General features: G+C 49.7%; 8 protein-coding genes across 8 annotated transcripts; 6 read left to right on the top strand and 2 right to left on the bottom strand.

The window, feature by feature from the left end:
- Positions 1 to 2,396: 2,396 nt before the first annotated feature.
- EPUS_00021 (uncharacterized protein) lies at positions 2,397 to 3,239 on the top strand (the record flags this gene model as incomplete). Its single annotated transcript, XM_007789051.1, has 2 exons — positions 2,397 to 2,454; positions 2,521 to 3,239. The coding sequence occupies 2 exons, from the start codon at positions 2,397 to 2,399 to the stop codon at positions 3,237 to 3,239; spliced, it is 777 nt and encodes a 258-aa protein (XP_007787241.1).
- A 546-nt stretch (positions 3,240 to 3,785) lies between these two features.
- Positions 3,786 to 4,699, bottom strand: EPUS_00020 (uncharacterized protein; the record flags this gene model as incomplete). The annotated part of the gene is made up of 3 exons (XM_007789050.1): positions 3,786 to 3,797; positions 3,860 to 4,478; positions 4,536 to 4,699. 3 exons carry the CDS (start codon positions 4,697 to 4,699, stop codon positions 3,786 to 3,788), a joined length of 795 nt encoding a protein of 264 aa, XP_007787240.1.
- A 2,130-nt stretch (positions 4,700 to 6,829) lies between these two features.
- Positions 6,830 to 8,185, top strand: EPUS_00019 (uncharacterized protein; the record flags this gene model as incomplete). The annotated part of the gene is made up of 1 exon (XM_007789049.1): positions 6,830 to 8,185. The coding sequence occupies one exon, from the start codon at positions 6,830 to 6,832 to the stop codon at positions 8,183 to 8,185; it is 1,356 nt and encodes a 451-aa protein (XP_007787239.1).
- Positions 8,186 to 9,712: 1,527 nt separating this feature from the next.
- On the top strand, positions 9,713 to 14,935 carry EPUS_00018 (uncharacterized protein; the record flags this gene model as incomplete). The annotated part of the gene is made up of 3 exons (XM_007789048.1): positions 9,713 to 10,107; positions 10,165 to 14,630; positions 14,682 to 14,935. 3 exons carry the CDS (start codon positions 9,713 to 9,715, stop codon positions 14,933 to 14,935), a joined length of 5,115 nt encoding a protein of 1,704 aa, XP_007787238.1.
- Positions 14,936 to 15,824: 889 nt separating this feature from the next.
- Positions 15,825 to 18,474, top strand: EPUS_00017 (uncharacterized protein; the record flags this gene model as incomplete). Its single annotated transcript, XM_007789047.1, has 2 exons — positions 15,825 to 15,996; positions 16,091 to 18,474. The coding sequence occupies 2 exons, from the start codon at positions 15,825 to 15,827 to the stop codon at positions 18,472 to 18,474; spliced, it is 2,556 nt and encodes an 851-aa protein (XP_007787237.1).
- A 489-nt stretch (positions 18,475 to 18,963) lies between these two features.
- On the top strand, positions 18,964 to 20,295 carry EPUS_00016 (uncharacterized protein; the record flags this gene model as incomplete). Its single annotated transcript, XM_007789046.1, has 1 exon — positions 18,964 to 20,295. The coding sequence occupies one exon, from the start codon at positions 18,964 to 18,966 to the stop codon at positions 20,293 to 20,295; it is 1,332 nt and encodes a 443-aa protein (XP_007787236.1).
- A 2,770-nt stretch (positions 20,296 to 23,065) lies between these two features.
- Positions 23,066 to 24,650, bottom strand: EPUS_00015 (uncharacterized protein; the record flags this gene model as incomplete). Its single annotated transcript, XM_007789045.1, has 2 exons — positions 23,066 to 24,062; positions 24,115 to 24,650. The coding sequence occupies 2 exons, from the start codon at positions 24,648 to 24,650 to the stop codon at positions 23,066 to 23,068; spliced, it is 1,533 nt and encodes a 510-aa protein (XP_007787235.1).
- A 763-nt stretch (positions 24,651 to 25,413) lies between these two features.
- On the top strand, positions 25,414 to 27,379 carry EPUS_00014 (uncharacterized protein; the record flags this gene model as incomplete). The annotated part of the gene is made up of 5 exons (XM_007789044.1): positions 25,414 to 25,628; positions 26,217 to 26,304; positions 26,353 to 26,605; positions 26,697 to 27,036; positions 27,094 to 27,379. 5 exons carry the CDS (start codon positions 25,414 to 25,416, stop codon positions 27,377 to 27,379), a joined length of 1,182 nt encoding a protein of 393 aa, XP_007787234.1.
- Positions 27,380 to 27,559: the final 180 nt, after the last annotated feature.

Here is a 27,559-nt window from a genome sequence, read left to right as displayed (position 1 = left end):
GCAGGGAAGAACCGTTGCCTCGACCTTCTATCGTCCACATCAAGCCATGCAAAAGGAGCTTTGTTGGTAGTCCACAAATTATACCTGTATCATAATGCGAGGAAATCTGATCCAGTATGCCGCAAAACCCAACAGAGCGTCGCTCTCGCGCGAAAGCTGCCGGCTCGAATATTCCTCTACGCAGGTGTGATAGACCTCAGCTAAATTTCCTTTACCACCATTGAACAAGGTGGCCAAATTTTGCAGACTGCCAGAATCGGACAATAAGTCCTCCACACGTTGATAAAAGCTGTCGTGTCTTGCTTCACGGTACGTCAACCGGCCACATAGAAAGATGACTTCATCAGTTGTAAAGAGCAGACACCTCGGCGAGAGCATAAATTCTTGATAAGTCCAAGCTCGATATTTCCACTTACTACTCTGCAGAACATCGGACAAATTTTTGTTGGCTCGACCAAGAAACAGCCTTTCACCTATACGACAAGCTCGTAGGACGTGATTCGTTCGTTTTGAGGAGACGCCAGGTAGTCCTGCTCGAACATCATCGCCTGCAGCACTGATGATGCATACTCGTGCTTGAGCGTATATGCTTGCCATGTTGCCAATCTGAGCAGAGGTATCTGCCATGTCATCCTGAATAATGCAAAGAGCATCAATCCACAAAAAAGGTATTCCTAGCTCATGAGCAAGTGTAATAGCATCCACAAAAGTCCTGGGTAAATCAGGTGGTAGAGCAATGCAAGGGGGACCCTCAGCGCTCCTCCGATTTTCCCTCACCCAGTCTCGTGTCAACAGGAAAGATCTTGACATCTGCGAACCCCAAACATAACTTAAAGTCGCGTATGAGAATGATTGTGATGATTCAAACTCTATGATAACGCGACGGGAAGTATGGATGAGCCTGAGATGGCGATTCCATGGTGGAATAGCACTCTGTTTGGGACCTAGATCTCTTAGCTGACAGGTATCGTGCTCTGATTCACATTCGCGAAGCCATCTTTGGAACGTGCTGGGTTGGACGAAGGCCGGTACTGGTCTATGATCACATGTAGGAATACATGTTCGACGTATCCAAGATTCATCAAAGTATGCATAGCGCATGATCTCAAGGGGCATCGGAAGTGGCTCCGGAACAACCACGATGACCACCCACCAGCCTTGCCGTCTTAGCATCTGAGGGTCAGTACGCGTATGTGGAGCAAGATAGACGTTACAATGCTCAAGCAGGTATATATAATTGTCGGACTGCTCACTCAAAACTGCGCTATCGCTTTCGATGCAGACGATGTCCTCGGCCTTTCCTTGCCCATCCTTACGTGATCGTGTCAACGACCGTTGAAATTTAGCAGAACCATGGAACATGAAGGTACAGAAGCGACATCCAGAATCGCTGCCAGCTTTAAGTCTGCTGATGCAACCCAGCTGAATGACTGCCTCAATTGGGCATTCAGCCTGAACATTCAGTGAGTCGTTTGGTTTCGTCAAATGTGTAGTTAGCCTTCCCACAAGAGACTCGTCGCCGAGAATTCTGCAACAAGGCTGGCAGAACTCGCCATATCCTTGGATGCTGTCCGGCCTGTTCGTTAAGGTGGGGAGCATCAAGCTGTGGAGTTCTCGAGACGCCAGGTCCATAGGAGGGTGATCAAAGGGTACTACCTGTCTACTGGCAGCTTGCACGGCCGCAAAAAGCTTGGAATGGTCTTCAAGCAAGTTTCACATTCATGAAACCCAACGGATCACGAAAACGTGTCTTCTGGTCGGTCCTGACCGAAAAGGTCAGGCTATGTCAGATCTGAGGTCTGATCTTGGTAGTTAGTTTTTCGGAAATGAAGACCCAAGGCGAGCTGTTGGGTAGAGCTCAGGCTGACCGGTAAGACTCACCTCCATCGGAGCAGAATAGCAGGTCAGCTGCGTTGATACAAGAAGGAGATCTTGAACATCTTACGTTGTTCACGGTTGCACTGAGAAATCTCAAGCGATGAGAGGATTGTTTCTGGTATTGTCCACATCTCATACAGCCTCGCCTCCAGGAAATGGGGGAACATGTCGGCCTTCTGACACAAGGCTTAACTTATTGTGCGTCCCAAAAGTGTTGCAATTCCTTTTTGGGTCGCGCCAAGGAATTGCAACACTTTTGGGACGCACAATACTTACTGTATCGCCAGATTCCGTGGCTGTTGCTGGGAAGATTTTTAGGAACTGGCTCTGCCACGAAATCTGTCACTGATTAGGCCTTCGGCATACCGTTTCCCCGTCCCTTCTCACTTCTCACTTCTCAGCCCTATCATATCCCACTACACAAACATCCTCACATCAACACTTGCATGCGCCCATACTCCATCCACCCCTACATCCGCATCTTCATCATCGTACACATCAGCACATACCTGGTCGTCATGGCGGGCAAGAAAGGCGGAGAGAACACCAAGAAGGCTGCAGGAAATGCAAAGGCAAGTACATTCTCTGCTGCATGGACACCGCGCAGATCAAAGGCCTGACAGTCTACCTCTCCACAGAAAGCCGAAGTAACAGCCCAGAAGCAAGCAGCAGAAGATGCCCGAGCCGCCGCCGCCGAAGCCCAAGAATGGTCTAAAGGCGCAAAAGGCAACGCAAAGAAGTCAGTTACCCCCACTATCATCACCACCGCCAACCACCAATCCACAAAGGCCACACCACTAACACCGCTCCCCCTCTCCACCAGAGAAGCCGAAGCCGAGAAGAAAGCCGTGGCGGCCCAAAAGAAGGCCGAACGCGACGCCCTCCTCGCGGCCGAGGAAAAATCCCAACGCTCCACCCCCAAAGGCGCCAACGCCAAAACCGCCCCCAAGAAATCCAGGGGAACCCTCGACCTCTCCCAACTCGACGCCACCCCCTTCGCCGACTCGACCAACAAACCCGCCACGCTCAACGCCACCGGCATCGACAACGCCCTCGACGCCCTCTCCCTCACCAGCACCGACCCTTCCTCCCAGAAAATGGACCGCCACCCCGAACGCCGCTTCAAGGCCGCCTATGCCGCTTTCGAGGCGAGGAGGCTGGATGAGATTGCCAAGGAGCATCCCGGGCTGAGGAAGCAGCAGAGGGTGGAGATCTGTCGGAAGGAGTTTGAGAAGAGCGAGGAGAATCCGTTTAATCAGGCCGGGGTGGTGGGGTGGGATGCGAGTAAGGAGGAGGTCAGGGAGAAGAGGGAGGAGGTGAGGAGGGCGGTGGAGGGGAGGTTGGGTGAGAAGTCTTCGTGAAGCGTGTGTTTGGGGGTTGTTTCGGGGGTGGCGTGATAATGTGCTCGTTGAGCAAGCAGATTGGGTTTGATTGAACCCGGACTAGGTGAAGGCTTATGACTCATGAAGGGATGAGGGGCATAGAATAAGGGTGTAGTTTAAGCCATAACGGCTTACTGCAGATACATAAAAAGGCGTCAAGGCGCGAAGCCGAGCTCTTTTGCAATCCGCCCGTTGCTATCCAAGACCCGCGCTTACGCTGTGGGAGTGTGTTGCCCCTGATGCGCCAAGCTATGCTCCAACCCGATGAGTCTGTTCATTCGTATCCCAAACAATTGCGGCCAAAGTAGCTGTTCCACCTCGTCTCGAACGCCAGCCACCGTTCAGCCCATAAGCATTCTAGCATCGAACACGCAAACCCTCTCATCCCAGCCACAACTCGCAGCCCAACCTTCCGCCCCGAATAGGCACCAATCCACCCCGGTCGCAAACTCTGTGTGTCGACCCATCCTCCCCATTTCTCCCGGCATCATAGCACCAGGCCCGCCCTTCCCATCTCCTCCACCGTCACTCCACACCCTACACGTCATGTCATAGCTAGCGCTGAGCAGCAGGTCGGCAACGTGAGGCGACCACGCTACCTTTCTGACGGCGTATTCATGACCTTGGAGAAGCTGCATTGGACCAGCAGGTTGACGAATATCGAAGGTGCGGATGATGCGGTCTACACCTGCCACGGCGATGACGGTGCTGCGGTATTTGTTCCAGTCATGAGTCAGAGCTTCGTTGGGTGGGAAGGTGGGTTGCGGTCTCGCTGAGTTCGCCCTTGCACTCAGCGGCGCCGCATGAAGCGGGATCTGGAGCTGAAGATGGTTGCTTGCGCTGGCTGGTGTACGTAGATCCCAGAGGCGGAGGTGAGAGTCACTCGAGACTGCGGTGATGATCCCCTCGTCACGCGGGCTCCATTGTGCGGAATAGGTGCAGCTGTGGGTTGGGAGGGTGAGCATGCTGCGTTCACGTTCTGGATTCCAGATCTTGACTGTGCCATCCCAAGAGGAGGAGGCGAAGGTAGACTTGGCAGTAAGGTTCCAGGCGCAGGAGAAGGCTTCACGGGAGTGTTCGGAGAATGTTGCGATAGGAAAAGTGGGTTCGAGGTTGGTGTCGAAGAGGCGGAGGGAGCCATCACCACTGGATGTGAGGAGATGGGCCGAGTGGGATTCGGAGTGGCTGACATCGTAGAGTGCGTCTTGAGTTGGGTACCTGAACGCGTGAAACTGTTATCGAGTTGCAATCACGACTGCAGCATGCCATGCTTACCATTTCACCGGTCGGATGCCTTGCGTGGTCAGCTCTAGAACATAGAGTCTGCCATTTCCAACCAGTCCGAAATTGGCAGCCGCTACTACCGCGATACGGTTGTCGAAGAAGGGTGAGTACTTGACAGCGTAGCCTTGAAAGCCTTCCGTTCGATATTCGAGCATTGTCGCAGTCGAGACGCTGTGCTCGTTATTTTGAAGCGTTCGGTTGTTAGGGATTCTTGATAAAGCATGATCACTTTGGCGAGATTGTGATTGGGTAAGAAAAATGAGAGACTGGTCAGTGTTGTTCACATTTCCGGTGTTTACATGCAGTCTTGAGAGTGCGGTGTTTGGTGCTTGGTGTTTGGTGTTTGGAAGCCGAGGTCGAAGATATCGTGACAGGTGAGCTTAGTTGGATGATGTCACCCCCAACGCACCATCAATGAAAGCCATTTCCAGTATCAGTATTAGTATTTCCCACAGGACCCGTTGCACGAGAAAGAAGGCCTATACAGATCTTGGAGCAGCATGGATGGTTCTTCTTCGAAGCGTGGAAGGGGAGTCATCGTAGAAATGTATCGAAGACGCGCGGACATGTCACTGAGCACACTGTACTATGTAACTCAATCGTGCTATGAAGCTGAGTTAGGTAAAGCTTGACAACGGGGATATCAGGATTTGTGCTATTGTCAATTAACCGCCGTCCGCATCAGAATACCGCCAGCCAGAGTACAGTAAGTAGCACTCTAGTCAAAGACCCTACTCTCTACAGCCTGCTAAGGCAGCACCGGCCCCGGTATTCCCCTTGCAGGTTCATAGCTTCTTCCCGCCATGCTGGTGCCTTGTGGCCTTCATGTTGCTACCGAGGCCATTGAGCGAGGAGTCACCGTTCCATTCGCAGCCTTGATCGCAAGCCCGGACTTGTTTGCGATGGCTGCGATCTCTGAGAGAAGATAAGCACGTACGGATATCGTCGTATTATGGGTGCGGCCGCCACAGCCGGGGTCGCTTATTCCAAGGGCTTCTGGTGCTTTGTATCCCAGGGGGAGGCCAAAGGTAGATTCGCAACAGAAGCCGTCTAAGCTGGTGCAGGTTCTCCTTGGGAGGCGAGAAAAATATCTGGGACAAGAAACAGAATGGAGAGGGAAGAGCCATGGCTCCCTCAGATGACAGGACAACAAGGCGGAGACCTGAATGTTAACGATCATGGTCTTGCGCAACACCCTCCGCTACCTCGTGATTGGCCGCTCATGCCAGCCCATCGTTCCGTTGACCATCGTGGGATACGTACCCAGTGCGCAACATCTTGACGTGAGCATTCGATAGATGGAAGGTATAGGAGGAACATTTCTTTCTGGGGGTAGGTATCTTCGTCCTTTAAAGCGTATGGCGGGCTGATATGGTAACCTCATCTACTTTCCATGACCCCTCCTCCTTTCAAACGCTAACACAGAATGATACTGGAGGGGTTGCTAGGGCCTGATTTTGACAAAACCCGGTGGTGAATCCTAATAGTAAGGGCTGTATCCGTCTTGCCCAGTTCTCGAGTACATTCTTGTCCCAAGACCCCTTGCTTTATCCATAGACCTTCTCTAGTAAGTCCCAAACTTATTTATAATTGCAGCACTTCGTAGAATTGGAGCCTGCGTCTGCAAACATTTCTTCATCCCACTAACTTGAAAGCTTCAAAGTCGACTATGAGCACAAAGACTCACAGGCAAAACAGCTATCATGAAATGATGATTGAATGTGTGATACAAGCCGCTCTCATGAACGCCGCTGTGGGCCAGGTTGACATTGGCAAAGACCGGAGGAAGTTCAGCTCCTGCATTGCCCTAAAGATGTTCGCTTGTCCTGATGTTACTTGATGCCATCCGAAGAGCTTCCTCGTTGTGACGTAGAGCTGTTGCTTGCGCCCTCTGGCCCTAGGCTCTAACTTGAAAGACTAAGTTTGGCGCCAGAACAACTACTGACCCAGCCTCGTCCAAGAAGCCTAACTTAGGGATAACTTGAACTCATGCTAATCACTTCATTATATGTGAAATATTGGGTACTAGACAGTACCTTCGTCCGAAAGGCCTTCTTGTCGCGTTGCGAGAAACTCGTCTCATTTACTTTGAGGATCTTTTCGTTTAACAGCAGAAGGAGTAACCTGCTCCGGCAGGCTCGGAGACTACACCATGAAGAGAATCGCATACAATGAACTTCCTCGAGAACAGGGTTGTTTGCGACTTGAGATAACCCACAGAATCATAGTGATATAGGCAATGAGCATACGTTCCTAAACATCAAAAGTGTTTACGAGTCCTGAACATGGATGAATTTGTTTCAAGAAAGCGCAAGCGGCCCACTTCACCAATACAAGACCATTCGACCCGACTGCAGATGAGCGGTCCAGCAATCACTCAGGATCAAGAGGAGTCTACAGACGTTAAGCTCACGATTCTAGCATCATTAGCTCCTACGATCTCACAGGAGGATCTGCTAGAACTGCTCATCAGTTGTGACGGCTACCTCGACAATGCTAGAGCTGTCTTGCTGTATAGAAACAAAGCGCCCACATCACCACGCAAAAAGTTGACCTCGATTGGCCTTCAGAGCTCGCTGGGGTTCCCAACCACCAATGATCCTTCGAAAGCTCAGAAACCACTGACAAGGAAGGGTAAGACCGTCCATCTTTTTTCGTCAGCAGATATTGCCGCTCATACTCCATGTTCAATCATTCACAATTTTTTGCCGGCCGAAGACGCCACCAAGCTCCTCAAAGAGCTGCTTGCTGAAGCACCCACATTTCCTCGCGCCACTTTCAAGCTCTTCGACAATGTTGTGCAGTCGCCACATTCAGCCGGTTTCTATGTCAGTAGCTTACAAGAGCGCGAAAGACAGAAGAGCGAGTATCTGTACAACGGTAGCTACCTTTCGGATGTACGGGAGCTATTGCCAGAAATGAGAAAGGTATCGTCTAAAGTAAAGGACGCTGTCAACAAGGAGATTGCCATCAGAATTGCCAAACACTATCCTGATGGCAAAAAACTTAAATACCAGTGTCCCCATGAATGGGTTCCTAACGCTGCTTTTGTCAATTGTTATGACGGTGGAGCAGAGTCGGTGGGATATCATTCTGATCAACTGAGTTATATAGGCCCACGAGCCGTCATTGGGAGTCTCAGTCTCGGTGTTGCGCGTGAATTTCGAGTTCGTAAAATTGTCGGGCGCGAAGAAAAAGAAACAGATGCAAAGCACAAGGAAGAGACTGACAGATCAAGAGCCGATGAGGAAGGCCAAATCGCAATCCATCTGCCTCACAATTCACTTCTTGTTATGCATGCAGAAATGCAAGAGGAATGGAAGCATTCAATCCATCCCTCTTCCACAGTTGACCTACATCCAGTCTCTGGCAATAAGAGAATCAACATCACCTATCGATGGTATCGTGAGAGCTTTAATCCTCGCTATACACCCAGATGCAAGTGTGGTATTGCAACCGTTCTCAAATGTGTCCAGAAGAAGAAAGAAAACCGGGGTCGTTATATGTGGATGTGTCAAGCCGGCGGCATCCCGGGGAAGCAGGGCTGCGGATATTTTGAATGGGCTGAATTCACAAGCGATGGAGAACCACTGTGGAAATCAGCATCTGCACCAAGGATGCAAGAAACTTTGCCGGCCTGAGAGGAGCGACGCTAGTTATTTCATTTTGTGGCTAGACTGTGCACAACAGGAATCCGTCATTAGGGGCTTGGACGAACCACCACCCAACTTGAATGTCCAGAGCACCGAAAGTGGCTCAGCAGTTTCTAATCTGCATGTCTGACTTGCTATGATCCTGTTGAGAATGCTCGAGCTATTGACGCGGTTATGGAAATGCGGATCTTGATACAAATAGGGGAAACAGATCGGCAGCCTGATCAGAAGATCTCATCGACAGATCCGGGAGTTGATCTTCATAGATCTCCACCCAAGAAAGGCAATCGCCTTTAACGCCCCGGAGATGACTCAATCCTGAGGGCTGGCTCATTTCGTCACAAATGTGGTTAGAGTGTTGCGCATGACTTCTGCACGCTAAAGGGTAAACAAGGTGTACCCGTATCAAGCAGCATATTGTACTTTGCGTCGAGGGTGGCTGGAGCGAATGGCAGGGGGCGGCAAAGCACGGCTGGCCAGAGACAATGATCTCAATTCACCAAGGCTTGCATTAGCTCAAGCTCCGGTTGTGTTTCTCGAGTGGCACGACAGAATGAGAAGGAGTTCTACTACATACTAACTAGTTCTCGCTCGGGCGTGCATAGTTAGGAGCTCTCCAACCAAGAAATAGATGGCAGGACAGAGTCTGATTATCTTGAATATTTGTCGTCCCAGACGCAAACTAGAGAGCCAATGGACACGATGCAATAATTGTTCATCAAGGTATTGACTTGTGGTTGGAGACGTTCACCATCATGCAGGTGTTATGCAGAGCTTGACCTCGATGGTGCAACGTTCACCTCTGCCAATGGCTGGTGCAGCCCAATTGCTAATCCCGCGCCGATCACTTATTGGCGATTGAGTATGTAAGTTAAGGGTCTGGTGGATGAGTTTCGTAAGCTGTCAGGCAGCACACGACGAATAGCTTTGGCTGCAGCATGGTACTCCGTATGTGTGGGTGATAGGAAGAAACGTGGATTGCTGTCATACTGAATAAAAGCACAACACGTAAATGCTCGGCTGCTGCTGGTTTTCCCATAGCGGTACAAACTCACTTGTCAGTGCCAGCTGTGACTGCGCTTTTCAGCGGGTCTTTGCTTCCTTGCTCTATTGTCAAACCTCCCCAGCTCCGAGTTTTTGCCCTCTGCGGCCTGCCGCTTTTGTACAACTCTCACCCAACTCACTTTGAAATTCAAACTGGTACGCGGAGGAGATGCCCAAGAATAGAATTCTCTACCAAAGGTTCTAGTCAACTCATACCCATGACCAATCTCTTTTATGCACTGTATCCACCGCCACCGCGGACACCACAGCCTTTCAAACATCGCGTCTCCTCCGAGCCTCTGCTATGCAATTGACCTACGTTTCGTTTCAGCAAGATCCGGCCTGGTGGCGTCTCTGGTGGGCTGCTGATGCGCGCAGGAAGCGTTTACAGGAATTACATCTAGTGCATGTTGTAATTGACGGAACGAACCAAATCTACGAGCAACTTGGTGGCAGCTCCGTGCTTTGAGCATGGGATTACCACCTTCGCCTGACAGCGACACCTCTCTGGTTTCTCTTGACCCCGCCATCGTCCGACAAATCTCTCGCTCGAAATCATCTCATCAGCAGCTGAGCGCAAAAGCGAAACAACCTTTTCCTATCCTAGCAAGCGAACAGCACATGCACGAATCCCATAACACTATTCAATACGAGCCTTTGCATGGAAAACCACCGCGGAAAATTTTTGAGAAGACGAGAAAAAACTCGTTACGACGTGTCAAGGATAGCACCGAGGTTCTGCGGCAAAAGTCGACCAGCGCCCGGCATGTTGCGAACACCTCTGATGGCACCTCGGCTACGGCCAGTAAGGGAGGTCGTCATTTCACTGTAGGCAATGTGGGAACCGGAGGCAAGCTGTATCTTAGGTATGACCTTCCTGGATGGGCTCAGTATTATATGCTAACACATTAATCTACGCGCAGGCCGACAGCAACTCAACCTCAACAAGCAACGCCAAAAGCTTTTGTCTTTCCCTCTCCGACACCTAACAGTACACTACATGGTTCATTACGACAGGAAAACGCCATTTCGGGTTTACGGCAATCTATTTGGTCAGATTCTCAGATTTCGGACAAGGCACCAAACCCCACAGCAGCAAGATCACCCCCATTAAGGAGCAAAATGTCTGACGGGCCACCAAGACCTTCCGCTCACATACGTCCGTTCTCATTCTCAACGGTCGATGTGACCCACCAGCCATCGGCAGAACCAAAAGATGGGGTCTTACGTATCGTAATAGACAGGTCGGCGACAACTCGCCCTAAGACCACTGAGAAATTCGCCCTGCCGACGCTGGAAATTCCTATTCCACATTATCGGTTGGGTAACCCTCATTTTAGTATACAGGGAACGCCTCTCTTGCGCAGCTCTGCTTACACCAAGACGTCGGGAGGCGTATCCGAGAACTTGAAGCCAGCGTCGATATTGAAGACTAATTTCCTCTCACCTGAGCGAAAAGAAGAAGGGCCCAGTGCGCTTTCCAAAAGCCAGACATTTGATACACTTCTCAGCTGTAGTGGCACCACAAGCGATCTCTCCAAAGATCCTGCAGGAGCAGCTGTTTCCTCTACGAGTCACAGCCAGGGGGAGCCAATAGATCCAAAGGTCTATGATAGGCTGACCTCGATCAAAGATGAACCATGCGTAGTTCGTTACTCGCAAAGGACCGGAGCTATCACTGCTGCTACACCTGCTCGAATAGTAGCCCAGATTTCTTCTGAAGCCTTCATGGACTACGACCTCGTTTCGGACTTCTTTTTGACTTTCCGGGCATATCTGTCAACAGAACGTCTCCTCAGCTTGCTCTTGGCACGCTTGCACTGGGCCATCAATCGTCTCGAGGATGACGGCCGAGTGATTCGCATTCGAACCTTTGCAGCTTTAAGGCACTGGATTCTGAACTATTTTGTGGACGATTTTGTAGTCAACAGGAAGCTGCGAGTGCAATTCTGCGACCAGATCAATGAGATGTACCATGAGGTCAGTCGAAGGACCGGTGGAGGCGTCAGTGACATGAAAATCTTGCTAGATCTGAAGAGATGCTGGAATGGCAGATGCTCCCTTTACTGGGACTCTAGGGATTTTGTTGTTACACAGCAAGACGCAGATATAGTACCTGGTGGCATCATGGGAAGTCGTGACGCCAGCCTAACCCAGCTCGATATTGCTCTCGACCAAGAAATCGGCATGACACCAGACAACTATCAAGACAAGGTTAGCGTTACGAAGAGTTGGTATGGGTCACCACCAGTGACCCAAGGATCGAAAACACATGACAAACATCCTTTTACCTTCACAGCCGGATGGCCTACATCTCCCACAAGTGAGCAAAGTTTGCAACCAAAGTCGTGCTCCATTCCTGCCAGAGCGTTCAAAAGAACGCCACCTCCAGAGAGCAGCGCCAGACGACCGTACCCGGTGTCGCTTTACCAGAGAATGCAGAAGTCGCCTTTCAATCTTCCAACTTCTATGGAAGACTCTCAGCGCCGTCTTAGCAATGCTCATAAGCGAAGTTGTAGCACCTCGGACTCGATACGGGATCAGGGATCAGCAAATTTTGTATCGCAGCCTGTATATCTGGCAAGCCCCTATGCCGGCAGTTTGATTAGAGGCAACGTTTATCCCCCAGCTGCTCCGTTTGTGGACGTTATAGTGCCAGAATCTCCTCCCAGTCATAAACCTCGCCTCAATGCCTCTCCGATTGGGATGTCTACCGCGTTTGATAGCAGTGCAAAGTCAGGATCGCCCACTAACCCTGGTATGAAAACCTTGATGGGCTCCATTCGCCGTGCTCTTAGCAGCAAACAGACAGGCAGCAACTCCACCTCTTCAACCGAGGAGATCGGTCCTCTTCCACCTTCGCTTCATGGCAAAACATCGAATCTACCACTTAACTTGGCAAGATCTACTGATACTCTTAGAGAGAAAAAATCAGCGCTTGCTTCTAGACATCATCTTCGAATCGACCTTCTCTGTGCTGCCGTCTCTCAAAGCTATCAGATGGTGCAAGCCAAAGCATCGGAAGAGTCAGTTGTTAATCATGGCTTAGGCGTTTCTATATCTGGTATACATGAAAGTTCAGGGTCTCAACAGACCCTTGGTTCAAGGGACTTTTCGATCGAGGCCGGCGATATACAAGGTATACCGGGTCAAGACGCTGTTCGGTCGGCTTCATCGGTACTAGATAATACTACAGGGAATGATCTACCAAGGACGATCACGGCATTTGGGAGGGACATGCAAGGAGAAGCCCTGGTTACTGATTTAGAATTCGCTGCTGCGGGCATGGCGTCAACGCCAATTCTATCCACAGAGCGTAGCACACACCAGAGGAGATCGAGCTTGGAAGATCGTCGCCGCTCCAGCTCTGTCGATACTGCTCTTGCACGAAGATCGAGAGAGCAAGGAAAAATGCGTGTGGCTAGATCTGCGGGACAGCCGAGTCGCATAGAGGCATATACAAGAAGAACATCGTCTTCGGAGCCAAGCGAGAGGCTTAGAGCAGCCGTCTCGCCCTCAGCTCTCTTGCACACAGACCAAAGGCAGAGCCATGCCTTGCCACATGGTCCGTACCCAAATTTTGACGCCAGCGTAGCCTCGTCAGCAATGAAACAGTCCAAACTCGAGTTTCAATCACAAGGGCACACCTTGCGCAGACGCCCAGGCGGCAATCTACGGAACATCGAAAACGTGCACGACTTGGCGGCAGGTCCTCGACGCCAATCAACAGGCTCTTTGACCACCCAATCAGAATCAGTTGGATCCATGCTTGTCATGGGCGGTCATAAAGTCACGATGTCGAAACAGAAGAAACCTGCTCTTCAAGTTGCTCAGCATCCTATCTCGCTGATTCGCACCCACTCATCCCAGCATCTGAGACCCTCGTTTGAGGCAGCAATTTCGGGATTCTCGGCCATTCCGGACGATGCCGACGGGGGCCTCGAAGCAACCTTACTCAAATTAGAAGGCAGATACAAGCATGCTTCGCCTGAGATCGGCATTGAAATGGGTGCTGAATGTGCTCGAGATCAGACCGCTATGGTGGGCTCCTCAAGTACAGATCCTCGGCAGAACTTTGATGGCAACGCTTCATATCCACAAGGGGTCCAGGCCCCTATCTCTACGCGCGGCAGCAATCCTCGCTTAAGGCAGCCAGCTTCAGCCTCAAGAACCAGAAAACCAGGCATCAAAACCGTTTCTGCAAGGTTTGGCCAACCAAAAAGCTCCGTTGCAGATTCTGAGGAATCGTACAGCTCTATTCCGTTGCTTGAGCGAGGCCTTGTTGGCGATGCCGTGAAGAAGCCAAACGCTCATTCCAAGTCAGCACCAACCGTATCAATCCCCAGTCCACTTCTCGAAGGTCAGGTGATTGTCGAGACCCAGAGAGACGTGGCTTCTCCGCATCCTTCAATCGAGTTAGTTGAGAAGACAGAGAGCATGGGCAGGATTCCGCATGGCTCTACTCTTCCAGATGTTCGCCCGCTTACTGCAAATGGCTCGTTTCTGCTCGATGAGGATGACAACTTGACGGATCTCTCGTCCGAGATGACTGTGGACGTGATTGAGCACTCAGAGGTACAGGCCCCGATTGTTTCTTCTCCGGCTGGCGCTCCAGGTAACGTAACATCGGGGCATCCACTGCCGACCCATCCTTTGGCTCACCCACCGTCGCCAGCATTCTCAATTCATCAAGCTGTCACTCCAGTACCTCCGGTAAACCCGATGATGTATCAGCAAAAACCGCTTACACCGCAGCCCTCACCCACTCAGGGAGTTGTAGCTCACGATAGCCAGCGTTCGCTTTCGCAAATCCTGCCTCCGAGAAAGAGTCCCGCTGTTGCCTCTGCAACTGTGACAACGAGTGCTGGGCATATTCCATTCGTCCTTGCATGTGAGTCCGTAGTTCTTGCACAGCAGCTCACCCTTGTTGAGAAGGCCGCCTTGAGCGAGATCGAATGGAGTGACCTGGTGGACATGAAATGGGACAACAAGTCGCCAAACATCCTGAATTGGGTTGAATATCTAGCGGCTAAGGACAACAGGGGCATTGATATTGTCATCACCCGATTCAATCTCGTTGTGAAATGGGTACTTTCAGAAATCGTAATGACGCAGAACATCTACGAGCGTGCCCAAGCAATCACAAAGTATATACACATTGCTGGCCACGCCAAAAGAATCCATAACTACGCGACTATGCTTCAAATTACGATTGCACTAACATCAATCGATTGCACAAGGCTCAAGGCTACTTGGGAGCTTGTTTCAGAGTCAGACCAAGTACTTCTAAGGGAGATGGAAACGTTAATTCAACCTATCCGAAACTTCCATGACCTGAGAATAGAGATGGAAACGGCCAATTTGCAGGATGGCTGCATTCCTTTCGTCGGTATGTACATGACACTGCCCGTGACTGACTTCGTTGACAAGCTATACCTAGGCCTCTATGTCCACGATCTTACTTACAACGCCCAAAAGCCATCTCAGATAGCAAATAGCCTGGGCGGAGAGCCTCTAGTCAACTTTGAAAAATATCGTACCATCGCAACGATAGTGAAGAGCTTATTACGGTTGATCGACGCAAGCTCGAAGTATAACTTTGCACCCATCCCAGGTATCATCGAACGTTGCCTGTGGATGGCCGCTCTCAGCGATGAGAAGATTACCGCCCTGAGCAAGTCAATCGAGCAGTGATCAATAGTAATCTGTGTTAGGCCGAATCACATTTGAAACATGCGTCTTGTCGCCGAAAATGTCTTGCGCCTTTGTTTTGTACAATGTGGCATGATCCGCAGCTTCGGCGCTTTACAGCTGGAGTCCTTGTCGTTGAGGTATTGCTTTGGGTTGCAGCGAGTGTCTTTGAGAATTTGCGCCTGGGGATTTATGATATCCCAGAAAATCATAATCGCTATTGAAGCGCCTCGAATGCAAGAGCAGCTGATCTGCCTTTAGCACCAACAAACTCACAAAAATAAAGAGATAGCCTATATAGTGCATGAGCCGATATATATAGCTTAAATACGCAAGTGCATTATGGCCGGCTTAGATTTGCACATCACTTGTGAGAGTACGGAGTGACTCCTATTATTAATGTGCAGAACTTGGCAGGAAGAGGCCCTCTTTAAATAATGGTAGTTAGTGGAGCCATCAAAGTGTACTTGAACTAAGCCTAATCATGAGATTGCCTACAATCTACTGGGATACACAGCTTACTACTAACTAGTAGTAGTAGGCAGCCGAGCACTGTCACGTGTAATGCCAAGCTTGAGCCCGAATATCACAAACTTCAAGTCTCACCCTGGTATTACCCTGACAGGGTGAGCAAGAGCGGCATCACCCTAGGCCCCGGCGGGAGGTGGGCTCGGGACAGATTGTTCTCTACTTGGCATACTAGTACTGGATAGACCAGTGCGTCAATGCAAGTACGAGTACAAGGTACGGACGTAGAGTTCACAAGTCATCCACTGGCATTCTCAAGCAGAAGGACAATCGCTCCTTTGACGACACTTCCTCACGAGATATAGTCTTAATGACGCGAAAGGCTCAATGACATCTCCATCAATGCAACATATGCTCATGAGGTATGGATGTCTCGGACCCTCAAGGCGGCGAGGGGGGAGACAGATTCAGCGACGACGAACAACAATCCCCTCAGTCACCGCGCAAGCTGCCCGATGACCTTCCGAAGTCCCTGGACGACCGACGCACCTTTTCCAGCTATGGCGGCGAGACTGAAATGTACGATGCCTGGCAAGGTGTGTCAAGGTCTAACAAGGACTATGCTCTTGTTGGAAAACCATCAAGGGCTCCTACGAGCAACCATTGCTAATTCAATATGTGGAAGTATAGGTTCATCACAATATCTAACCACACCGACACCAGCCAAACCCCTTGCATTTGATCTCCGTCTCGATACACCCTCCTACGATGATGAAGAAACTGCTGCTCAGATGCAAGACAGCGACGCCCGCCTGAGGGAGATGCTAGCAGTGCAGGCACAACATTACCAAGAAGATGGGCCTAATTCAGCAGAAGCGGAGGACGCTGTGACTATTGACGACAAGCTGTCAAGAGAGGAGAAGACGAGCGTGCTGCAAAAAAGCTTGATCATGGCGGCAAGCAACGGTAACGTAAATCGTGTAAACCGGCTCGTCAATGGTGCAGCCAAAGAATTCGTGGACGTCAATGCTTTGGATGACGACGGTACAGGGGCGTTGGTCTATGCAAGCTGTTTTGGGCATCAAGAAGTCGTTTCGGCGCTGCTTGATGCTGGAGCTTTGGTCGATCAGCAAGACAGGAATCAGTGGAGTCCGCTCATGTGGGCGATGACAAACCGGCACAAGACAATCGCAAAGATCCTGCTTGATCATGGGGCCAATCCAGATATCAAGTCTAATTCTGGTGGCACGGCTTATGACTTTGTTCAGCCCGGAAGCGAGCTCTCCGAGTATTTGCATGATAATGGATATCGTCTACGAGAGACTGCGCAGCTTGGTGATGACTTTTACGACAGTGGTGGTTTTGGACAGGACAAATTCGAGGAAGAATTGGCCGAGAACGAACTCAAAAGACGAATGCTCATGAAAGAGAGTGCCGCCAACTTAGAGGTCGACCTGTCAACGCTCGGATTTGATGAATCTCCCGAAGCTCCTTTTGAGCCGGACGAGGAAGAGGAAGAATTTGTCTGGGACAGATGTGTTGGAGATCAAATGTTTGTCTTCCAGAATGGCGATCTACATCGAATTCTTGAGCTGATCATAACTAACATGACGCCCCAACGTTCACCTTCTCAAAAACCGGTTCCGGCAAATCTGCTGTTCTTGATGGCAAGATATGCGCATTACCACATGACAGGATCTTTGCTAGAAGAGCTTCTATCCGCTGCCATGGATAAGATCAATGATGTGGTGGAGCGGCAGCAATGGGACATGACCATGTTGGCTTTCTGGATTTCTAATGCCACACTCTTACTTCACTATCTCAAGAAAGATGCGGGTCTGTTGCAGGCAACGACAAAAATGCAACTCGAGCTCGCTGAGCTAATCAACGAAATCTTTATCCTCATCATCAGAGACGCAGAACGGCGAATGAACAAAGTTCTTGAAACTGCCATGCTAGATCATGAAACTATCCCTGGCTTGACAGACGACATCCACTTCCAAGGCGAATGGAATGTCTTCAAGTCGAAATCAAAAACCAAAGATGTTCCACCAGAAAAACGATTTCGGCCACCGTCACCCAAGCGGAGAGCGCAAACATCACCTCGAAACATCACATCCCTACTCTCATCCACGTTATTCGTTCTTGACTTATACGACGTCCACTCAGTCATCATATCACAGATACTTGCTCAACTTCTCTACTGGCTGGGGGCCGAACTCTTCAATCGCGTCATGACTACCAAACGCTTTCTCTCCCGCACCAAAGCAATGCAGATCCGTATGAATGTGTCCCAGTTGGAAGACTGGGCTCGCTCCAATAACCGTCAACCAGAACATTACGAGAATGGTTCCACGATTTCGACAGGTGAAAACACCGTTGAAGCTGCACGACGCCATCTCAGTCCTGTCATTCAACTGCTCCAATGGTTACAGTGCTTCACCAGCTTAGGCGAAGATCGCGAGAGTCTTGTAGCAACGCTAGAACAATTGGGTAGACTTACCCCAACGCAATTGATTCACGCTGTCAAATCATATCGCTCCGAAGTAGGCGAGAAGAGCCTACCCAAAGCACATATGAAGTTTCTTGTGCAGCTTCAGAAAGGACAGGAAGGTCTAATCAGGAGACCACGTACACCCATCTCTCAAGCGCCACAGATTACCTCTACCCCATCAACACCCGTCAAATCCGAAGCTCATACATTCACATCCACATTCACATCCACATTCACACCAGCATCTACAACCATCACGTCTCAGAACGGTACTCTACCAAACGACCAGCAACATACCCCGCCCCAAATACCCTTTCCTCAATCTCCATCTCCCAGCAGTCAGCAAACCCAGACACCACTCGCCAGTAAATCACCACAACCCGAACCTGTTTCTCAAGCCCTAATTCTAGACCCCTCCCTCATGCTCCCTTTCTCCCTGCCCACAAGCACAGACATGCTCATCACCTACGGCGCGGGGATAGGCGGAACCAACCGCGAGAGAGCCAGGAAATATATCCCGACCGTGCCGACGGAGGTGTTGGGGAGGTTGGGCGTCGATAGTGCGAATCATGAATCATAGCGACAAAAGAGGGAATGAAGGGTTTTTAAATTGACGGGTTATGGCTAATCAAATGGGATTGATGAAATGGATGGAATAGGTTATTGACCGGCTTATTGGCTGGATCTTCCTGGTGGTGGAGGACGGAGGACGGAGGACGGAGGATGGAGGATGAAGGATGCATGCTGGAGATGGAGGTGAGAACAAATCAAGCTTCAAGTTTTCTCCGTCTCCAACGCCAAGCCTCCCGCCGCCCCCAATTACTTGAACTTGAAGCATGAATCTAAACCTCGGAAGAGTTGACTAAAGAACCATCCTACACATCCACTCCTCTCTCGCTACGTGGAAGCCGGTGGCAGCATCTGGCAAAAGAAAGGCTATACAATCCCGTTAGTAGCAAAACCTCTCAGGTAAAGCTAGAAGCTTTAAACGCAAATCCAGGGTGACAAGCAAACAGTGATAAATGGTCAATTCGTGCCCGTGCCTCTGTTCCATTTTGCCGAAGCAGTCATGGAGCCAGCTTTGTTGGCTACGCTACCAGCAGAACTGATATGCGCAATACTATCATCCTTGGCTTCTGCTGATGACCTACTCTCTATGATCCTCGCTTCGAAACAAATTTACGAGTCCTTCAAATCCACAAGGAAGAGCATTCTCTTAGCGGTCGCTCAAAATTCGCTGGGTGCGCATATACTCGCTGATGGACTTATCACTGTCCGCTATCTTAAGAAACGATCCGATGATAGCGTTTTTACTACACGGCGCCATCCTACGCCTCTGGATCAAAATATTCTTAAGGACAGGAATGATACTTCCACATCGCTCCGATTACCGTTGACGGAGTGGATACTCTTCTTCCAGTATCAGCGGGTGGTTGAAGACTTTGTCCATGATTACGCCTCACGTCAGCTGGTGAAGTATGGTGGACCACCTCTGAGCACCACTGAGCTCTACCGGCTTCGGCGGGCTTTCTACAGATATGACACCTTTCAGACTATAAACCTTTTGACAATGGACATGCGCGGATCCGAACGCAACATGGTGGTGTGGCCAGCTCTCCTGACTGAGTATGCAACTTCACCCTGGGAAGTAGAAGAAGTCATGTGCGTGCATCAGTACGTCATTGAGCGACTCGAGGAGGTTCTCGACCAGGTAGAAACTGAATACATTGAATCAGTTGTGGCCTCGACGCAAGCTACCGCAAGCCTCGGTGGTGATCCTGACGAGACAAGATGGCACAGTAAAGGAGTTGCGACATCTTCTAGAGACCACCCATCTCATTTCTATGAAACCGATATCGAACACGACGAGGATGCGCGATCATTCTTCTGGACATCAGAAAAGCGGTATCAAATTCTCAACACAGAGTATTTGTCCACTTTCGGACTACGATTTCTTCGCCGACTTTTCCACTTGACAGACAAGAGAACCAGAAGGGCGATTGTAGCGGAGAACTCTGGCCTACTTGCATGTACTTTAGCCGATGCTCTACTACCCTCCGTCAACCCTTTCAAGCAGGAGAAGCAGGATCTAGAAGAGGGAAAGCCACTTGATTTTGAAGGCGATGCACCGGACAAACGCAACTTGGGCTGGCTATGGGCGAATCAGTACTTACCCACGCCCTACTACGCATCACCGTGTGATTTTGACTTCAGATCATGGGGCTACGTATTCTGGGATCGTCCGCGGTTAGAGTACCTCAACGTCATCAAAGAACCATGCCCCAGAGTGGACCGAAATCGCTCCCCGCAGAAGAGAGATCGTGGCAGGGAGAAGAGTGTGGAAGAGAAGTTGAGAGAAATGAACATCATTGAGGAACGCACTGATTTTCAATTTTACTGAGCCGTCGTTGCTATTTTCATATTCAGCACTGTATCCTTTACTCAAGTGCTCCTACATAAAATAATAAAATGTCTGCAAAATCACTAAGGACCAATACCGCGTCATTTTCAGAGCCCTTCTCCCGGTAAATAAGACACGTGTTGTACGGCGCCTTTCGCCGGAACTGGCACCACGTGGAACCCTTGGAGGGGGTTATTATCCTATTCTCCACAATCTCATGTTCCAACAGTGTTCTCCTTCCAAACCTCTATATGTAACGCGGAACTCGTGACACTTCGCATTATCTCTTGCAGGCTGACCGGTCAAAATCCCCAAAAATTACCGGCCCGTATAGGCCAATAATTTAGTCATATTTCTGCAGTTCTCGGTAGCATCACAGAAACTATGTGGATTGTCAGGAGGTTCAAATGACCATAAATTAGCCATAATTGGACCGTCATTTCCCTAAAATGATGTCCGAAATAACGTAGTTTTGTTAGATTCCAGATGTTTGGCTGTATAATTTTATGTAAATTAGGTTATATCACGGTTAGGCTGAAACTAAGCACACATTGATGGTAATATACTACGTAGGCATGGTTTTCAGAGGGCCTTCTCCTGCTAAGTAGTGCCCTGACCGCTACCGGGGTCCTTAACGTTTATGTAGTAGACACGTGGGAAGTTTCGTCTTTCCTCCTGTGCAGGCTGTCCAACTGCTAGGACTAGTAGTGTCTAATCTCCTATTACCTAGGATTGGATCAACCGGATTCTTTATCCGGAGGTTTGTGAGGCCCTTCCAATGCCGTTTCGAGAATTGGACAACACGTTCAATCGCTTATGGAAGCTGAAACCGGTCATCATCCAGCACTCCGAAATTCAGCCGGAGGCGCATTTCCAATATTTATACTCCGTACACTCTCAAACGACATCCTCATGAGATGATGAGAGTACGCCAGAACCATCTGTAAGTCACAGCCAGCGGACTCTTCTCAGGCAGTAGTGCAGGGCGATCCGGGTCAGTAGATTGCATTCACGATATATAAACATGAATTGTCTTGTGACAAAGCCAAAACTTCTCTAATAAAGCTAGGGGGTTCTTTCTGTTAGCTCAAACATGACATGTTTTCGGAAACGCATTTCAACAACTGAATCCTACCTCAAATTGGGGATTCGACATGCAGACATCAGACAATGGTGAGGCTATGATACATAGTGAGATTTACCCGTTTTTTCTCTTCAAGAGAAAGTGAAAATCTGCTTGCTGTCTTTTCTGATCCTCCTGCCACTCAAATACGAATATGGGGATCACCTACAACATTCTCAACCCACCAAAACCAGAATTTCTCCACTATTATGTCCTCTTCACCTCCACCTCCACCTGGACCTTCTGGTGGGAGGTTTAACAAAGCCAAAGCCAAGTCACCAGTACCAAGAGACTCTAGAGTGCGTGCACTGGCAGCTAGACAAGCTGGAGCAAAGTCTAGCAGCAGCGGTAGCGAGGATGATCAGCAGGCAGCGAGACCACGAACTCCTCTCCCAAGTCCCTCAAAAGAAGGTGCTGGACCTAGTAGAAGTATAGCTAGTCATGCTCACTTGGATACAAATGTCCTTACCCACCCCATTGCCGGTCTAAGGATAGATAGGGGTGGATCTACCATCACTATGGATCAACTACCGCTCTGGGCGAAACCCCTCTCCCGGAAGGATCCAGTGACCGGCCGAGCCATAGCACCACGACCACGACCACTACCACATCCTCCTTCTTCTTCTGCTGATGCCGATCCTGCTATTTCTGATACTATGCAACCAGCTGGAGGTCTCCTACCGGATCAAGAGAAGTACACGATATGGTACATGACGGTTACCCCTAGCGGCAGCAGCCCTGGCCCTCGTCCTCGTCGGACAATATTGCGTAAATGGAACTTGCCTCCACTAGATCCCAACACAACAGAAGAAGAGGACAGGCGGATCGAGACGCTACAGTACATGAGAGTCTTGGTGCGTCATTTTCGTAGCGAAGGTGGACCACCTTATCGGTACAGAGGACCATATCACCCAGATGACAAACGATTCATAGAACACATGTTGGGATGGGTTCTGACGGCGGATGAAGTCAATCGCCTCATACCGGATCTAGCGACGACGACCGTGTGGATAAATCCCTTTCGCCTTGATATGCTTTATATGACTTTGGGGCTATTATTCGCGGACTTATATATTCTGGGTATACCATAATAAGAGTGTGATTATAAATTTCGCTTGGGGATGGGATTTTGCAGTAGGGCTTACTATTATTTAAAGTCGCCGGAAGAGTTGATGTGCACAGGCTTGAGAGTTGCAGGTCTGCTTCTCTCTCAAGAACGCAAGGACACACTCGATATCGCCAATCCTACCTAGTATGGACGTGGCAGACTCAATTTCTCCAGGATTGAACTTCTGAAAACCTACCTCAAGACTGAGACACGTCAAGATACCCTTCAAACTCCTCATTGAGGGTAATTCGCCTCACATGGGGGACAATCATCAACGATTGTTAGAGATCACTCCAAAGGCAGTATATGAGCATAAGTTAACATTCATATGCGACTTCAGGCGCGCATTGCGGGTGAGTCGCGTGTTAGAATTGAAAGAAAAGGAGCAGCAAATTTCTCTGGTCTCCCACCTTGTAGATTCTAGATATTGTCTTTTGTCCATGTGGATATTTTATCGAGCAGGGGATGTTGGAATCTGCAGAATCATTCGCAGAATCATTCTTTTCTTGTTTCTCCCTTTCCACCCGTTTTTGCTCTATTTAGCCACCATTCTGACTATCCTTCCATTCGTCCCTTACATCCTCGAACTCCTCCACTTCTTTCATCACCCTCACTGACTTCGTCACCGTCTGCAGCTTCTGCAGGACTCCATCGATTTCCGCCTGCTCCGTGCTTTGATAGAATAGTCTCCTCGTCTTAGAGTCGCATCTCTCGATCGACCCGTTCATATCTACCAAAAGTTCGACAATTTCGTTCACTTTAGCCTGTTTTTCTCCTTTTGCATCCAGAGGGACGGATATCGGTTCGGCGATCCAGCAGTCGAGAAGGTGTTCCAGTCCGTGAGTCCAGCGAAGGACCTCCTTCTTTCGCTCGTCGCGATCGAGAGTTGCTTGGCGGGCTGTGGTTCCGGGAAGTGGGTGGAAAATATAATTGAGACCATCACGCAGTTGAAGCAGGGTGGGTACTTCAAGAGTGAGGAATTGGGGTTTGCTTGGAGGACTTGGCAGGAGGTGCTTTTGAAGGTATTCATTAAATACCTTCGAGCCGGATGATTGGCGCTTGATATTCAGTTCGGCTATTGCAGCTGGGAGCTCAAGTGGTGGCTTGCGAGTGAGAACGCGATGTGTATCAGCAGCGCGGTCAGTTGTGGAGTCATTCAGTGGTATTGGTAGTGGTCCGAATGATGCCGAGATATCGGGAATGCAGGTGTCTGGAGTTGGGCTTGTTGCCATTAGAGCGAAAGAGTTGTAATGAGGACTTATCGAGTGGGAAAAGCGGTGATGTGGCCTCCGACCGCCGGTCATTGCTAGGGTGAACCGGCGATTATGCATAGTTTCTGGTTGTTGTGTTGAGGGCATTGAAGCAGGTGCCTCAGGCGCTGGCGGTGAAGGGGCATCTCCCCGGGGAAGAAGCAAGGTGCGAATTTCCTGTACTAGCTGTAGAAGAGTTGTGTTGGACTGCAGTGCATGATCTTGGAGCTTGTGCACCTTTTCGGCGTTGACCTTGCCGTCGACTTCAATTCGGTGGGTTGCGGACCTAGAATTTGTCAAATCATAGTGATAATCAAAATGAGTAGTGTACAGCGCACCATAGAAGTGTGTTCAGGATGATGGTGATGGCATCAGTATGTGATTGCAGCTTCGCTCGAAACTCACTAAGGGACTTTCGTTCAACATCCCAGCGGATCTTCATCCAATTCACACGAACATTCTCCTTGAACTGGGCCAGTGAACGCTTTTTGATAGGACGTGTCGACACGGCAACAGCAGATACGCCTTCAGCATCATCACCTAAGACATCATTTTGGGCCGACTCGGCGGCTTCTCTATACTTCTTGGTTACGGAGTCCAATTCTAAGAGGGTAGCACCACAAGAGTTAACCATGGCGTCCAATTTGTGCCGAACCTCGACTGCGTTGGCATCTTGGCTATCCGGGGCCGTCGACAATATGCTTTCTGCGGCTTTGCTGAGGTGGTCCAGCGCGCAGCGAAGACCGAAAAGCACATCTTCGAGCTCTTTGAGATCTTTGGCTGCGGAGCGTCTACCGGTCGTCAAGTTGCAATAGAGCTTGTATGCTAGCTGGCTAACCAGAATAATATCTCCGACGCTAAAGCCGAAAGACATGCTGGAAACTCGGTTCTACTTCATTCATTACTTTTGGTCAGTCTTCGTCGAGGAAGTTTATATCTGATGTGGTCGAAGAAGCCAGCCACGTTGATCCATGCCTCAGCTAATTTGCACCTCAGCCAGGCAAAACGTGGCTTTGCCGCCGGTGATAAATTCAGCCCAAGTTGGAGGCCAATTGGCTGCAAGGAGGGATCAGGCAACTTTCAGGCTCTCAGGGCTGAAATTTAATTTCATCTTCAATAAGTGACGAAAACTCGCTTTGCACATTTCAATTTCTGTTCATATTCTCCCACAATACCAGCTTGAACAAATAATCTATGCTTTGTATTCAGTTCAATGGGTCCCGCAGCTCAGCTTTTGCATCAGGATGGACTACTTTCAAAGACTGAATCTAGTGCTCGGAGTATGATTGCGATCGTAGTCAACGGGCTACGGAAGGCTTCAGACTCTAACGAGCCAAACGACGAGGAAGCGAACACTGAGAGAATTCACGCCGAACGAATTCTTGTGCCACGGAACGACCCTCTATCAGTGCTGTGGGAAAGGATAGAGTGTGAGTACGGTTTGTTTCTTTGTGCTAGCAGTGTCTCTTAGTTTGCTCTGCTTATACCACTCAGCGCTGGGTTATTACCGTCCAGTCTCGCTACAGCAAGGGGAAAGAATATGGAACGACAAAAAGGCTAAAAAACTCTGCGTACACCCATTCGAAGAGCTCGAAATAGTCCAAGGAAGACCATCCGAGAATGGAAAATGCGTCAATATGGACGATCGGCTCATTGCATTCACAAACAGATATTTCCAGAAAGAAATTAATCTCAATATCAGTGAAGGTGGCTTGAGCGACCACCGCACTCGGCTGGAGAGCCTCAAGGATGATTGGGGCCTCGACATCTCGTTCAGCGCACGACCAGAATGCCTGATGATGACAGATTACATCAGCTCCCAGCCTCTCTCGGCGTGTTCCCCCTCTACAATGTTAGTGCATACAGTGATCGACTACCAGACAACATCGTACAGCAGGGGGGGGGGTCTTTCTACCTATGTGGCAGAGAGAAGCATTGTGGATCAGATTTTGGGCTGGGGGTTCCCAACAATATGCGCTGCGTATCTTTGTTGGTCGGATCAATGCAGTCTCTGGACTGAGAATGGATGATAGAACAGACGAAGCTCAGGCGACAGAGGTCCTTCAGGACTATGTTGTCGTTCCTGGTCAGCAATGGTTGGACGGAAATCTGTGTTAGCCCTGGAATCGTTCGACAGTTTGTGGCGATGCCTGGTAAGTGACTTGAGCAGGTGAACCATTCCGCAGAACCTTGAGGGCTGACCAATACACCCTTTCACCCGAAGTGGGCTCAGGTTACACAGTCGAAGGCCAGAAAACTGGGGAAGAGAAATACGGAGGTTGCAGATTGAGATCATTGCGTCATACAAGACGCAATTAAGGACTTTTCTGCCAGGATCCACAGAGCGATCTACTGCGGCTGAGTTATTTGATTCATCAAGGATATTGAATGAGGATAAAACACCATTGGAGCTTGGATTGAGTGCTGGTGACAAAATTAGATCTTATCCACCAAGTCCAACCTATTGGGCGCCCTATGCGATCTCCGATCTTACTGGAGACGCTTCAGAGGAAGATACACATATCAAAGTAGGTAGAAGTGTGATAGGGAGCTATTCATGCTGACTTATGTGATAGGCCCTATATATAAGATGGTTTGAATCGTCGGGAGTATCAAGCGAACGGCTTAGCCGGAATTGCAGCCCGATACGTTTTCGCCCTACTCGGGAGCTTCCATTGGAGAGTGCAATAGTAACGTCGTCCACACATAACGAAGGTCCTGGTGTTGGCATCCCTCCCCATGCTCTCTCAGAGCCTGAAGACGCTCTTAGCATCAAGGTAGTGACAAAAGACCTGAAAGCCATGGGTTTGGCCGCTGGGGGAAAGCTAGGTACTTTTAAATCTTCGCTGTCTTGGACAGACTCTCCAGCATATTTTCTACACGCACATTGTCTGCAAAAAGCAACTGACCGTGCCTTCAGTCCAGGATATATATCGCGATCCGTTTCCCGTTCGCAACTGGAACACAGAGGCCACCCGTCTTGTTAACATACATATTCTTGACCCAGCCAGCTGCGAGAAAGTGACGCACATCGTTCCCCCACCACCACCACCCATCGACGCAGCAGAATATGCTGAGGCGAAATTGCCATTCTATGTGGTCGAAGAACAGGTCGACAACCGTCTTGAAGGTGGCGATTTCGATAACGTTATCTCGGTGAGTGCGATGGATAAGGACCAGGGTGTGACGAGAGAGCCGGAATTTGATCCATCAAAACCAAGGATGTGCGGAGGATGTGAGATGCGGCTGTGTGACTGCATGTAAGTCAAGGAGCAGAAGCAGATATTCTATAAATCATTTGTACTAACCATTGACAGTATTCGACCATGCGACCACCAATTCTGCAACGTCTGCATCAGGAGACTGGACACCAATAGCAACAACGGGCCACAAGAGCGAATCAGCAGCAGCAGCAGCAGCGAGCAGCAGATCAGGCGCTGGAGATGTCCCACTTGCGGGAGCGATGTTTCACATGTCGCAGGCTTCTCCGCCCCGATGAATCTTCCCGGAGAAGAGGCGTTGAGGGTCAAAGTCCCTGTTCATGTGTTGAAGGTTGAAGACGGGAGGGTCAAATTTAAGTCTATCCAGACCACGAGGATCTAGGTTGCTAGGATTGGGGCACATCGTTCTCAGATCAGACAGCTGAAATCAAGGGTGCAGACATTTCTGTTGTGAACTGTTCCGGCTCAAAGGACTCTATAGATGTACGATTCTGTCAGACCGTATAAGCGCTGATCGGCCACTTTGTCTACGCGTAATCCCTGCGTTCTGCCTGCTTTTCAT

Source organism: Endocarpon pusillum (genome assembly GCF_000464535.1).
Source record: "Endocarpon pusillum Z07020 unplaced genomic scaffold C734253, whole genome shotgun sequence".
NCBI classification, from domain to species: Eukaryota; Fungi; Ascomycota; class Eurotiomycetes; order Verrucariales; family Verrucariaceae; genus Endocarpon; species Endocarpon pusillum.
Note: the sequence above shows the minus strand (reverse complement) of the source record. Positions and strands in the feature narration are given on the sequence as shown.